This window comes from Ischnura elegans, assembly GCF_921293095.1.
Source record: "Ischnura elegans chromosome 13 unlocalized genomic scaffold, ioIscEleg1.1 SUPER_13_unloc_2, whole genome shotgun sequence".
Taxonomy (NCBI): domain Eukaryota; kingdom Metazoa; phylum Arthropoda; class Insecta; order Odonata; family Coenagrionidae; genus Ischnura; species Ischnura elegans.
This window is the reverse complement of record NW_025791658.1, coordinates 875,740-890,956: the sequence shown is the minus strand read 5'-3', so window position 1 is coordinate 890,956 and position 15,217 is coordinate 875,740. Positions and strand designations below refer to the sequence as shown.

Below are 15,217 nucleotides of genomic sequence, written 5' to 3'. Positions count from 1 at the left end.
CGACAATAGAAGCACTGACGTAAATCCTTCTCCATTTTTCTATCTTCCTGCATTTGCTTTTCGGCTTCCCTATGGTGGTCGCCCGGGCGAGCGTCGCCTGTTCGCATCGCTGAAACATCGTCGCAGTTACAGGAACCAAAATTATTGTGAACACGGCGAAAAAAGTGACGACAAAAACTCTACTCTAGATCTAGAGTTCTACCCGTAAAAAATTCCTTGAAATCACTTTTTAGGTTCCTGAAAACCATTATGTCAAGTAAAACCTTGTGCACCTACCTAAGAATTCATTTTGCAGAAAATTTGCTAAAACCGTAATCGCAATTAACAATAAACACACAGTTTTACACTTCGTTAAGACTGACTGTATTACCGCCGACAAAACGAACAACCTGCAACGCCCGCCGCTTCGCATTTTTTTCTCGTGCAAAATTTAGAAGTATTTTAAAAACCTTGACGTTATCGCGAAGCGAAGGTGCGATAAATGAATGACGGTCTCAAAATTTTCGTGACGTTATCGCGAAATGACGTTAAACGGGGTGACGTAGAACGAGGACTCACTGTATTACTAATAACTTCAGGCTTTACTTTATGAAACCTTTCCATATTGGTTCTTAAGGTTCACTGTTATTGCACTTGTTCACTGAACCTTACAAAGTTTTATTTCCTTACTTCCATTATAATATTATCCAGTGGGTGGTGTATTATTTGATAATTTTTATATACCACAGCCAGATAATCGCGAGTATGCTGTAGGTCATTGAGAACATAACTTACGGTACAACACTCGAATCATAATCATCACTTGCCTTCATTGGCCCTTCAGTTTCTTGACGAGTCTGTCGCACCTCCAATTTCTTCGTACTCGTCAATCTGCCGAGCTTCGATTGTTTTGCCTCAGCACATTCGGTTAGTTCCTCAGCCGTCTCCTTTCTTCTCTGGCTTGCTTCCCTGATACGGTTTTAGAAGGACAGAATGTTTCCATTAGATGTGGGGTAACATTGGCACATAGTAAGATTAAACAGAGAGAGCACTAAGAGAATACAGCATTATCACTTTGTAATACATAGGAATTTTCCATGGCAATATGTTGGAAGTTACTGTAACAAACCAGATACTCCACTTCACACCTGCTTCTTTATGTTGAGACCGTCCACAACAGTGGTGCAGCGAGGAGGGAGTTTTGGGGGATAAAACCCCCCCCTGAGCTCACAGAAATTTTGAAGTTACATCTATTTTACCTAATTGGATTACTATTGCTCATAGAATAGTGTGAGTTTCAATAAAATATCCCTCAGAAGGCCATAAAAATCACTATTTTGAACCATTTATATTAATTTTTTCTGGCGGAAGGCCTCCACACCTCCCAATAACCCTGGCGGGTATGCAATACCCCAAGCACCCCAGTATTAGTTGCGCCTGAACCCCCCCTAGCCTTAATTCCTAGCTGCGCCCCTGATCCACAATATCCTATTACAATACGGTGGTTTCCTATTATTTTTTTATTGCCTAAATCGAAAGACTATTACTCCTGGAGTACGTATTTCATGCTTGTAGATTTTTTAATAACGATATCAATTTTTGCGATTGAATGAAAAGTGAAAATTTTCAGGCTACGCAACGGCTAATTGTAAGTATGAACGATGTCTCCATGCTTCTAGGTTTCACTGCATGGATTTTATTTGCGATGACAGTTTCTCCGGTATTCCAACCGGCGTCTTCAAGACGATCAACCTGAAGACGCCAGTTGGAATACCGGAGAAACTGTCGTCGCAAATAAAATCCATGCAGTGAAACCCAGAAGCATGGAGACATCATCTAGACAACGCCACGGAAACCTACGCTTCGGCTAAGTATGTATGCTAGGAAAACTGTCTGTGACGTCATTCTGGTTCCTGCTGTCGCCTTGTGAGGTGACCTTGGGGCAAGGGTATGTGCGCTACTGCGATGCAGGCTGCTAGCAGGTAGCGCTTGGCTTAAATAAGGATTATTAATAACCTATCAAACGAAGGAAACTTTCCGACCTTAGGCAGTTTTAATAGGTGATTAATAAGAGAGGTTTCCCTGAGCTCTGTGCCTCATGCATGTATTGGTAATCTCAGACGATGTAAAACTCCTATCTACTCGTATATGATCACGGAATAGGTTAAAGAAGGGTAAAACTAATGCACAGATAAACCGCAGGCGGGTAAAGTGAAATGTCTTATTGACGAAATCCTGCGGACCACCGAAAAACATTCGTTATACGGGATGGAAAATAATTTCGTTATACTGAATATTTCGTTACACTGGCATTCGTTATTACGACATTTCACTGTAATTGTGAGTGTACCGTACATATGAATGAAGAAGTCTGTATTTTGGAATGTAACCCGCGATTTCAGTCCAGTTGGCGAGTTTTCCTGTGGAGTTTTCACTCTTAAAATCATTAATCGTACTTGCTTTTTTTTAATTTTATACTATTTAACATTATCGAGACAGTGGAGTTCTTGCCTTATCATGACTGCTGTACTGAGCCCTGAGTGACCTCCGTATGGAGCACTTTTGGAGGACATTCGTTAAGAAGGTTCTTGCAGATAATCACACACACTCGGCACCAACCTTTCTCAACCCTTCCTAGCGGGGACTCCGCATTATTTCCAACTACAAGGGTATTTGGGCTCCCTCCTCTCAGGGTTTATAACCCTACCAGCGGCATTGGTTTGCAGTCAATCATGCTTTGTTGTATGAATTAGCAGTATGGATAATAGGGTGGCTTCCTATTATATTTTTATTGCCTAAATCGAAAGAATATTACTCCTGGAGTATGTGTTTCACGCTTTCAGATTTTTACATGACGACATCTATTTTCCGTGATTAAATGAAAAGTGAACATTTTCAAGCGCGCGAAAATGCAACCGCTAAGTATGAATGCTGGGAAAACTCCATGTGGCGTCATTCTGCTTCCCACTGCCGCAAGTGAGATGACCTTGGGGCGGGGCTTTGAGCACTGATACAACGCAGGATGCTAGCAGGTAGCAGAGTACCCTGCTACCAGATGGCGCTTGGCTTAAATAAGGATTATTAATACCTTGTCAAACGAAGAAAACTTTCCGAACTTAGCCAGTTTTAATAGGTGATTATTAAGAGATGTATCCCTGAGCTCTGTGCCTCATGCATGCATTGGTAACCTCAGACGATGTATAACTCCTATCCTCTCGTGTAGAAACTAGGTCCCTGTGACGTCACGTGGAGTGGAATCGCATGGGCGCCAATCTGGCCTTTTTCAAATGAGGTTAAAATTGACCATTGATATTCGTCTAAACCGGTATTTCTAAAGCCAAATTATTTGTATATTATGAATACACTAATGGTGGGTAACGAATCGCAATCAATACATTTTGTTTTCTTTGATGAAGGGAATTACCCTATTGTTGCTTGAATGTAAATTGCAGAGTTGAATTGAATTCCTCGCTATATTCCTAGAATTGTCAAATTTTGAAAGAATCTCTACCATCAATATTAACTAGAGATGTGCGAATAGTATCCGCGAATACTCGAATACCTCGAATATTAGAAAGTATTCGATATTCGAGGTTTCGAATAGTTATGCGAAAAGTACCGCCTCGAATACCTCGAATACTTTGAATTACGCGTCATACACTGTCGCACGCACGTCGTTGGTAGTTGACTCGGAAAAATGTAGAGAACTGTAGTCATTTAGTGCTCGCAGCGCCGTTTTACGCAAGTTGACGAATTACATCAAATTCGTGGATTTTAGCGGTGAAAAGAGTTAGACGAGGGGAACCGAAAATGGTCGGGTGAAAAAATCCGAAAATCCCCGATTCCCCCCACCAGGAGAACCTCAGTGCCGTGGGATAGCAACCTTAGGGCATTTCCCACGATCCGCTATCCCCCTCCATTCAGCACTCGCCTCACCCACTCTGAAGCTTTCCTCTTCTCCGAAATCAAACAAAAGGTCCCAGCTCGCGCAGGGATCGCATTACGAAGACCCCTGCTTCGAAAAAAATATCGAGTTACGAGAACAATAAAAACGTGTTTCACGCCCTCCCCCTTTTTCTCACCCACTGACCTTTTTCTGGCTACCTGCTTCGAAGTTACCCATTTCTGGAGGTCAACTGCTGTGTGAGTACCGTGGGATACTTACATTAGCGCATTTCCCAAGATCCGGTATCCCTCTCCATTCAGCACTAGCCCACCCCTCTGAGGCTTTCCTCTTCTTCGAAATAAAAAAAGGTCACAGCTCGCGCAGGGATCATATTACGAAGACCTTAGCTTCGAAAAAATACCGGGTTACACGAGAACAATAGAAACGTGTTTCCGGCCCTCCCTTTCCCCCCCCACTGACCTTTTTTTTCCTACTAGCTTCGAAGTTCTCCATTTCTGTGGAGGTCAACCGCTGCATGAGTCATCTATTAGCGCAAAAGGTGTCTAAGAATAACTTTCGTCAATTGATGTTACACCTTTATTGAATTGAAATATTAGTAATGTGCGCGTAATTTCAAAAAGAATAAGACCAAACACGACGTATTTCTGAGTTTATTTAAGCATTTTACGCAAAGAAATAAATGTCAAAATACGACGGAGACCTAGCATTCTGGCGAAACTCGATATGAGCAGCAAAGCTTCTTGGAAGTTGATGCGGTATTTTTTTTCGAAAACATATATCAAGTTACAATTAATGAGTGGTGCTATAAATCTTTATTTTTACAGTCCCAGACAAAGGGATATTTTCACAGAATATTTGGTTTCTCCCTGATAGCAATTCCAATTCATCTTCTTATCTCGTGAGAACTCCCAAAGATGGACTGAAAATAATTGAAGAAAATCCGGTGGAAAAGAGCTTGTATTTTGCAAAATGCCTCAGATTGTCAGCTAGCACTTGGCAGCAGAAGTGGGGGTAAAGCGATGTTAGTTGAATTAATTATATGCCCAATTGTTTCCATAAAATTAAAATATTCATTAATCAGCTAAATTCCTGTTCGAATCCTTTAAAGTAAATCAAAATTACTCCCCAAAATCTTGAGTTGCCTGCTGCATAGGCAACCGAGTCAAACATTCCAGCATTCATCATTTAGTATTCGAAATTCGAGGTATTCGAATATTCGAGCAATGATTTAATATTCGAATTCGATATTCGAATTCGAGAAATCTGCTATTCGACCCATCTCTAATATTAACGCATTTAATGCAGCAACAATTTCCTGTTCATGAACCTCAAACACACTTCCCTATATCTGGGAATTTGACCGCAGTCCCTATCTGCTAAGAGGGGTAATATAAGACAAGGGGTCCGGGAACCTGCTCCTGGATTTCGAGGGTACGGCCTAATTCCTGCTTTGATCGGTCCCGTAACAAATATATCGCACACTCGCAACCATCAAAAAAGGGGGAGAGCTAGGAAACATATATATTAGGCATTCATTCACCTGCACTGGAAAATCTCCGACGAAAATTTTCTGCTTTCGTCTCCAGAGCCAAGAAACTGTCCTGCCACATGTGTCATTTTTTCAGAACATAACCCCTAATAGGGTAGTTTCCTTCATCAAAGAAAACGAAAGGCATTGATTGCGACCTTTCCCCACTCCAAAAAAGCCTTGCTGACTCTTACGGAAAAACCTGCAGCCCATAATCCTTCCCCTCCCCCTACTCCTAAAGACACCCCCCCCCCGTTACCTTAGCCACTAAAAACCCTCCCAAACTCCCAGCCAACGGTCATCCACCCCTCTCCACCCACCCACAACTCAACATCACCCCCTTGAGATTTCCCCAGCCTCCCCTTCCACCTACCTTCTTCCTTCCCTAATAATATTGTGATAAACAAATTATAAACATTATAAAATATTGCCATCAAATAGGGTAGTTTCCTTCATCAAAGAAAACGAAAGGCATTGGTTGTGATTCGTTACCCACCATTAGTGTATTCATAATATACAAATTATTTCATTTTATAAATACCGGTTTAGACAAATGGCAATGGTCCATTTTTGTCCTCATTTGAAAACGGCCAGATTGGCGCCCATGCGATGCCACTCCACGAGACGTCACAGGGACCTACTTTCTATACGAGTAGATAGGAGTCTTACATCGTCTGAAATTACCAATGCATGCATGAGGCAAAGAGCTCGGGGAAACATGTCTTAACAATCACCTATTAAAATTGCCTGAGGTCGGAAAGATTCCTTCGTTTGATAGGGTATTAATAATCCTTATTTAAGTGAAGCGCTATCTGCTGGCAGGGTACTCTGCTACCCGCTAGCAGCCTGCGTCGTATCAGCACTCAAGCCTCCCTCAAGGTCACCTCACACGCCGACAACGGGAACCAGAAATACGTCACACGGAGAGATTTCCCGGCATTCATACTTAGCCGTCGCGTTTTTGTGCGCTTGAAAATTTTTACCTTTCATTTAATCGCGAAAAATAGGTACTGTCATTTAAAAATCTAAAAGCATGAAATGCGTACTCCAGGAGTAATAATCTTTCGATTTAGGCGATAAAAAAATAATAGGAAATCACCCTATTAGTATGGGACTCAATGGTTCGACTATGACTATTGTACAGGTTTTCAGGAATGCATTGTGCACGAAAGTTGGGGACTACCTGTATAGTGTTACCAACTTCCTTTATGCCTCTAATTTTTGGTGGTACAGTAACACCTCTTTACATCGCAATGGAGGGGACCAAAATTTGGGCAATTTGATGTATGGAGGTTCACTATAGAGAGGTTTTAGTGATAGGCACCATTTTTTGATATCCTTTGGAAATGAAGTGTACTACTGTCTTTTAAACCATTATATTTGTGCTTAAACACACATGCATGCGTCGGTGAAAATATATTTAATAATTACACAAAGCAAACGCTATCGCATGATTTTTACCATGATTCTATAGAAAATAATACGATATCTCTCAATTCAACAGTCACTTAAAATGATTGGGATAGTTGGATACCTTTCTCTAGTTGTCTCGGTACGATTTATGGAGGTAGTAAGGCTGTCTCAGGGGTATCTCCTTGGTATGATAAATAGAAGTTTTATGATATATGTAAAGAGGTTCACTACAAAGAGGTTTGCCTAAAATTTACATGTAAATCTGACAGGACCATAGGGGTGGTATCAAGTGTAGAGGTTTAGGATGTAAAGAGGTTCACTACATAGATGTTTTACTATATTTTTGACATTTGTAGCGAAAAGGGTTTACTGATAGTTTGGTTTATTCGCGTTTTCTGATTATTTGTACATCCTCTCTCCGTCATTAGCCCAGATAATTAGGAGTATGCATTATAGATAAAAGGTAATTTGACCCAGTGGGTAATTTTATTCAGACTCAAAGAACCATACCAGAGTGTCAAAACCATGGTCAGCAGTGGATTTATTTAAAACTTTGCGTGCCATGGACGTAATATTACGTCCTGCTATTCCTTCTGAGGATTGCCATGGCCGTAATATTACGTATTTCTATTTAATTGTCTTTGTTTGCGTGAAGCCGTAATATTTCAGAAAATTTTCAGAGCTCAGAAATTTTTTTTAGGTAAATCTATTTTACTCAATTGGGTTAACATTACTTATGGAATAGAGTGAGGATTAATAAAATATCCCTCAGAAGTCCATTAAACTCATTATTTTGAACAATTTACTTTAACTTTTTTTGTGACAGAGGGCCACCGCACCTCCCGGTTACTCTGGCTGGTATGCCATACCCCTTAGTATTGGTTGTGCCTGAAACGCCCTCTAGCCTCAACACTTCGTGTGCCATGGACGTAATATTACGTCCTGTTAATCTTTCTGAAGATTGCCATGGCCGTATTATTACGTATTTCTATTTAATTGGCTTTCCATGCGTGAAGCCGTAATAATTCACCCCTGGTACTTTTCCAGTTCAGTGCTTAGGGATTCTGTTTTTTCAAAAATCAACTGCTCGATGGAAAAAGAGTACACTTCATGTTTTGAGGACGAAAAGTCCTCTTTAGCTACCGGCATCCTCATCTTAGGCCACTTTGTGTAAAAATTCTTTGGGCCAATGAACCGTTCATTGAGGGTGCATTGACCCTTTTTGTCATCCAGGATTTATAATGCTTTGCTTGGAACAATGCTTTTTTATGATTTCCATGCTTTAAGTAGTTCAAATTGAGCGTATAAAAAAAATTATTATGCATGCTACGGCGGTACAGCATTTGTTGCAACTACTTTATTTTTCAAAAACAGTAGGTTTTCATTGTTAAATTACATATTTAAAAATTAGCAATAAATGTTATTCAACTCATTCGAAAAGAAGAGCAAAGTCCATTTTTATTGAAATGCACATCGATATAAATATATTTTTGATGCTTATGTTTTAAAAAATGTACGAATATAAAATGGCTGGATTTTTCAGGAGGGCTTTAAATTTAGCAGCCGGCACTCAAAGTGTTAAGCCTGAAAATTACCATGTGTCGTTTACATTTTATAATGGATATCAATGGCTACATTCTAACAACACGTATCTCAAATTCGGCCGGTTTGAGACAGGTATCTTAAACAAAGTGTAATAACATTATAAAAAATGAAACACAAGCAAATAACAACCCTTAGTTTGCAAATAAATGCTTCTTTTTCAGTATTACAAACTTTTGGTTTTTAGTTTAAAGTATGCCGGGACTAGCCGCAGTGATGACTTTTTACGGGAGTCACCCGCAATGCACAATCATGCAAAAGATCCACAGAGAAAAAATCATTCGCCTTGACCGGGATTCGAACCTGGATCCCCCGATTTCCGGTCGAGTGCTTTAGCCAGTTAAGCTACCGAGGCGTCATTCTTCCCTGTGGATATTTGCGGACACTACCGGACTAGATGGTATGGACTGCTGGGCATATGATACCACGAGCAGTCCAAATCGTGCGCACAGCCGGAGAGCAGGCCCGGACATAGAACACATAGAGGTGTTCGCTCTAGACTAGTTTTAAGTATACCGGGACTAGCCGCGGTGATAATTTTTACGGGAGTCACCTGCAATTTTGGTTTTTAATTACAAGTGAAATAAATCAATCATTTTTTTGCTCTCCTGAAAAGTTGCTATTTCAGAGATACGTGTTGTTAGAACGTAGCCATCGATATATGTATTGCATTTCCACCAGGGCTCTATGGCCTTGCTTTCAAATATATCATAAAAATTTGTAAGAATTTTTATTGAAATGTTTCCATTTTGCAATAACTCTGAGGTAACATAGATTTGCTTTGATTAAAAAAAAATGCTTATTCCATAAATTTATATTTTTCTTGCCGTTCATTGTGTGTTCTAGTTCTGTGACATGAAAAAAATTAAATCTACGACCTTTGAAATAAAAAAAATACGCGTAAAGACTAATTCCAAGATATTTTCGTCATTAACCTAAAGCATCAACGGTAGAAGAAGTATTATAAAGGGAAATATGAAAAGTTTACTACTTCATGTAAGTCAAATTACATGTGTGTAATGCGGGTTGCGTGAATTGTAAATTACTGGTGACCGGTGGCATACATGTATGTCATGTCGAGCCTGAAATGGTGTCATACCTTCCCATACCGGGACTAGCCGCGGTGATAACTTTTTACGGGATTCACCCACAATTTTGGTTTTTGCACAAGTGCACAAGTAAAATAAATCAATCATTTTTTTGCTCTCCTGAAAAGTTGCTATTTTTCAGATAAGTGTTGTTAGAACTTAGCCATCGATATATTGCATTTCCACCATGTCAAGTCCTAAATGGTTCCAAAATAAGTTAATTAGAATAATTGCCAATAAAAATCGTTTTGAGCCTTCTTACCCCCTATTTAGTCTTAAGTTATTGCCATTAAGGTATATGTTTGTTTATAAAACTTTAAAGTTATATTTTTTTATTCGAAGTGGTAGTTTTCCAGTAATTTCTGGAACCGAGCATGGTTATAACTTACGTAGGAATGCTAATTTTCTAGTTCCTAATCCTAATCTTTCTTTATTTAAAAGATCGTTTCTTTATTTGGGGCCGAAGATTTTTAATAAATTACCTTGTTTGATCAAAGAGTTAAAGAGTATAAATAAAGTTTTAAAAGGCCAAACAAAAGGCGGTTGTTATCCCATGATAATATAAATGTTCTTTTTTGATGTGTTTGTGAATAACATACATATTATTATATATTATTTTTATATTTTTGTGAAAGAAGGAAAAAGAAATTTATTTTGTTCTGTCCATATATTATACTTTGTTCTTGTTTATTGAAAGTTATTGTCACGTATATGTTTCATAATGACAATGTTTCAAAAAATTATACAGTAAAACCTCTCTGTAGTGAACCTCTTTACATCATAAACCTCCATACTTCATACAACCCCTACGGTCCCGTCAGATTTACATGTAAATTTATAGGCAAACCTCTTTGTAGTGAACCTCTTTATATCGTAAAACCTCCACTTATCATACCAAGGAGACACCCCCGAGACGGCCTAACTACTTCCGCAAATTGTACCGAGACAACTACAGACCATTAATGCAACTGCAATTACATACATGGAATGACATTTTCAGCGATAATTGTTTCACCCTTATTTTTTTTTCTTATGCACCTTTAATATGCTGTAATTTTCACGTTAACCATTAGTTATGGCCATTTTGAGTATTTGGCCATTTCCGTATGAGAGTATACCTCACAGTAAATAAAAAAAAGATATCCAACTATCCTAATCATTTTAAGTGACTGTTGAATTAAGAGAGATCACATCATTTTCTCTCAAATCATGGTAAAAATCGCACGATAGCGCTCACTTAATTTGTGTTGTCATTAAATAATAAATATATGTTCACTAATGCATGAATGTTTATTTAAACGCATAAATATAATGGTTTAAAAGACTGTAGTGCCTTTCATTTCCAAAAGGTATGAAAAATTGGTGCATATCACTAAAACCTCTCCATAGTGAACCTCCATACATCAAATTGCCCAAAATTTGGTCCCCTCCATTACGATGTAAAGAGGTTTTACTGTATATACTTTCTTTTTGTTTACTGGCCTGCATTGAATTTAATTTTTAAGATGGTAGCTTCCATGCTGGTTTTTTTATTTTAACCATTGAAGCTACCTTAAGCTCCATTCATTTTGTGCTGTTAAAAAAAGTGTACATTCAAGGTTGGAGTAATAAATTCATTCATTCATACCTTCCTTGCCTAAGTTTTGTTTTCCGCAGTTGGCCCTTGTTAAGACTCCGGCTGGCTCTAATCTGGCGCATATATTCTGCGTGTCGCTCCCGCTGAAGCTGGCGTTCCTCTTCACTGCGCCTCGCTTTAATCTGGCGCTGGAGTTCTGTATTCCGCCGCCTCTGCTCCTGGCGTTCCTCTTCACTGCGCCTGGCTCTCAACTGGCGCATATATTCTGCGTGTCGCTGCCGGTGAAGTTGTTGTTCCTCTTCACTGCGCCTGGCTCTCAACTGGCGCACATATTCTGTGTGTCGCTGTCGTTGAAGCTGGCGTTCCTCTTCACTGCGCCTGGCTCTAATCTGGCGCATATGTTCTGCGTGTCGCTGCCGCTGAAGCTGGCGTTCCTCTTTGCTGCGCCTGGCTTTAATCTGGCGCACATATTCTGCATGCTGCTGCCGCTCCTCTTCACTGCGCCTCGCTCTAATCTGGCGCTGGAGTTCTGTATTCCGCCGCCTCTGCTCCTGGCGTTTGTCTTCACTCCATTTGGCTCTAATCAGGCGCTGAATTTCCGTGTTTCGCTGCCGTTGCGCCTGCCGCTGAGCTGCAGTGAGCTCCTGCTGCCTACGCTGGCGGTACTCACGCTGTTGCGCTTGTTCCCTCTCCCTCTGCGGTCGTCTCTGGATGGTCCTACGTTGACGTTGGTACTCGCGCATCGCAGCACGTCTCTTTTGCAGCCGCTTTTGAGCGTCAGACTCTTCATCCTCCATTGTCTCCGATTGGCGGAGGGAAAACATGGGATGACTTGGTCCAGTACTGAGAAAAAAAGAATGAATGAATTTATTATTAGGGATAACCATCCACACATTACATTAGATAAAAATTGCATTTTAAAAAATGAGGAAAAACTTTATTTCTTGAGAAGAATCCTCTTTTGAGATAATAGTAATATGTCTTCGTTAAAACTTTCGCGGGTGCTCGTCATGTTGAATTAAAACTTTTGGGCTATGTCGCCGCGTCAGATTTTGGGTGGCCCCAACGTTTCCCGACCGATGCTGGTCGCTTTCTCAAGGGAATCTGAAGAGGTGGGATTTAAAATTGGTATATATAGGTATACGTGTCAGGTGGGGGGGGGGAGGGGAGTGAGAGGTTGGAGGAGTAGGTTGTCGATTATTTTTGCCGATTACGAGTTGCCAAGTACGGCTGATTTTAAGGCCAGTGTCTCTGTTGAAGTTGTTTTTCTCCTCTTTAGATATTTCTATTGCTTCTCTTACGAGTCCCTGTTTAAAGCCTTTCACTCTCGCAACAATTTTTGCTTCCTTAAGGTCGATTGTGTGGCCCAGCGCTGCGTGTTCGGCTACCGCGGACTTCGTTGACTGCCCCAGTCGAATTGCTCTCTCGTGCTCCTCTAGGCGTGTTTTAACCGATCTGCCTGTTTCGCCGATGTAGTTCTTCCCACAGGTCTGGCAAGGAATTTGGTATACCCCTTCGACTTGTAGTGGAGTTCTATCCTTGACGGTTTTCAATAGATGTTTTATCTGTACGTGAGGCGAGAATATTGTCCTTATCTGGAATTTGCGTAGGATATTTCCTATTCTGTCAGTCATCCCCTTAATGTATGGCAGGAAGGCTTTCTTCTGGTCGCTGAGGTCATTTACAGAGGAGTTCGCTGCTTCTGCGGTGTTGATTTTGATTTCGTTGTTCTTTCTGATAACTTTATTAAATGATTTATATTTATATTTGATTTCCTGTACCACAAACGGATGAACTTTGCCCCAAAAATAACGTCAGAAGTCTTAGTTTTGTTCTATTTTTTAAAAAGGTCACCCCCAACAAGAAATTGCTTGTTAGAATTTCAGCCATACACAAGGTACATTCCTGTTCTCTATAGAATCTTGTCAAACGTTCTTCAAAGATCTCAATATGTATGATGGAACTCTATAGAGTAGTCTGGATGTTTGTAAGACTCTCTGAAGTCTTCTATGGCAGTATTGAATCTTATATTACTTAATAGAAGTGTCCAGAAAGTTCTAGAACATTCTCCAATTTTTCAGTATATAACTGTATAAGTTAGTGATCTTCTTGTTAATTCTTTTTCTTAATTTCTTATTAATTTGTTCCAAGTCTCCAACTGCAATTTGAAATCGTAATGTCTCATAAGGTATGTGCAACTACTATTGAAAGGAACAAGAAGATCTGGGAAAAGAATCTTACTCAATATCAAGACTCAAATAGGAAAAGAAGTACTGCTCCGCTAGAAGAACAGTCACTGGAAAAGAACAGCAGAATACCATTGAAACCTTGCACTAGGGATGAGTCGATTCCACTTTTTTTCTATTCCAATTCCGATTCCTTCAAATCGATTCTCGATTCCGTTTCCACCGATTCTTGTTCCTTCTAACAGGTGGGATATTGATTTCTTTGTAGGATTGCTGTCATTAAAATTTAAAAATTGAATGGAATAAAATAACAATAGCCGCGGTGGCTAAACAATAATGTAGCGTTCATTGCGTTCATACATACCAGAGCAGCCTGTCGAGTCCGTGGAGGCGTAAGCGGCGGCTTATGCCAAGCAATTATCAACTTTCTCAAGGGTTGCATTGATGAAACTGGGCTATACAAACGCGAATGTGCCTAAATTTTTATTATTTATGCAGATGCGTGTTAGTCTGTGAAAAAAGTTACATAAAAAACCCACTCTCTGCGCGAATTTTTAAGAAACTTTGTTTTCACACAAAAACCCGCTCTCGGCACTTTTTTATTATTATCAGATATCAAATATCATTTGAAAAAAAAATATATATATTTATTTGGATCTATTATACGTTAAAATTGGTGTTCCAGATGAATTCTGCGATGGTTATTCATCATCGCAATAATTTAATTTGCCGTGACCAGCGGTTAATAAAAGAATGAAAAACGTATACATTGCTTCCCAATCCTGTGGTTTCCATTTTTTTCCCAATTAGAGTTGCTCATGAACACTTGCCATTTCAGGGTTTGTCGCTCTTGCCGACATTTTCATGTTTCCGAGGCCTCTTAGGCATGTTCGTCGCAGCACCCACGTGCCGGGCGTATCCTCCGCACGGGCAAGGCTGACACCGCGGCCGCTTAGGTGTGTAGCGGCCTTTATGCCGTATGCTTAAAGTCTATGCTCATAACATATATCTTCCTGGAATCGATGGAATCGGAATCGACTGTAGGCGATCGATTCTCGATTCCGATTCCGTGCACGAGAATCGGTGGAATCGACTCATCCCTAGAATTTATTACTCCGAACTTAAATGTACAAATTTTTTTAACCCTTTCACGTAATATTCAACCTGGAGCTGTCATCAACAATTATAAGAGGTGTTGTGATGCATCTTGAGCACCAGCAATTGAAATTTTGTTTAAAGTCTCTAATTAGAAAATCTATACTAGTTACAATGTATCTATGATATTCCTGTGATATATTGTAATTAGCAAATCTCATGTTATAAACATCCACATCTTTTATTGAAATCAAAAATGCAGTATAACAATCAAAGCAAAGGAAATATTGAGTACCACCAGGAATTGACACTTCATAACAACGTTTCCTAACCGTAAAAGGAGCCCTAATATTCAAATTACCCCATAGTTCCCTATTGGCGAAATCCTGCAGGCCACGAGTCATTAATAGAATAAAATCATATTCATTTACATTTTTCCTTACGTCACGGATAATAAATAAAGCAAGAGCTTCATTGGCTTTGTATTCTGTATGCTTATCGATGGGGGGAATCAAGCCAACAGTAAAAAATTCACGTTTACTTATCCCTAGCCGTGAGAGAAACTTTAGCCCTTTCATTGCTGTGAACGTACCTATAGTACGTTCGCACGGCAGACTGCTGTAGACGTACTTCTCTTCCTCCCTCCCATGCACTTTCGCAAAAGAACTTCGAAGGGTCCCTAATCCAGGACCCTTTCCTCGACGAGCTCACCCACTCATGACCGTCTCATCGACCCTACCAGCCTCCCTTCCGAAAAGTGACCGCTCTGACTGCAATTTGAAAATCAACCAATCAATCCGATCATCAAAAAATGTTTGTTTTCATCGCACTCCTGCCAACCGT

General features: G+C 40.0%; 1 protein-coding gene across 3 annotated transcripts in view; it reads right to left on the bottom strand.

The window, feature by feature from the left end:
- The window catches only part of LOC124172702 (trichohyalin-like), a 97,538-nt gene that overhangs the window by 56,217 nt on the left and 26,104 nt on the right, over positions 1–15,217 (bottom strand). For all 3 annotated transcript variants that reach the window (XM_046552168.1, XM_046552170.1, XM_046552169.1), the window contains exons 3-4: positions 11,145–11,936; positions 807–948 (exon numbers count right to left, since the gene is read on the bottom strand). In XM_046552168.1, the coding sequence (XP_046408124.1) occupies positions 807–948; positions 11,145–11,936 (934 nt within the window). The remainder of the gene's footprint in view (positions 1–806; positions 949–11,144; positions 11,937–15,217) is intronic.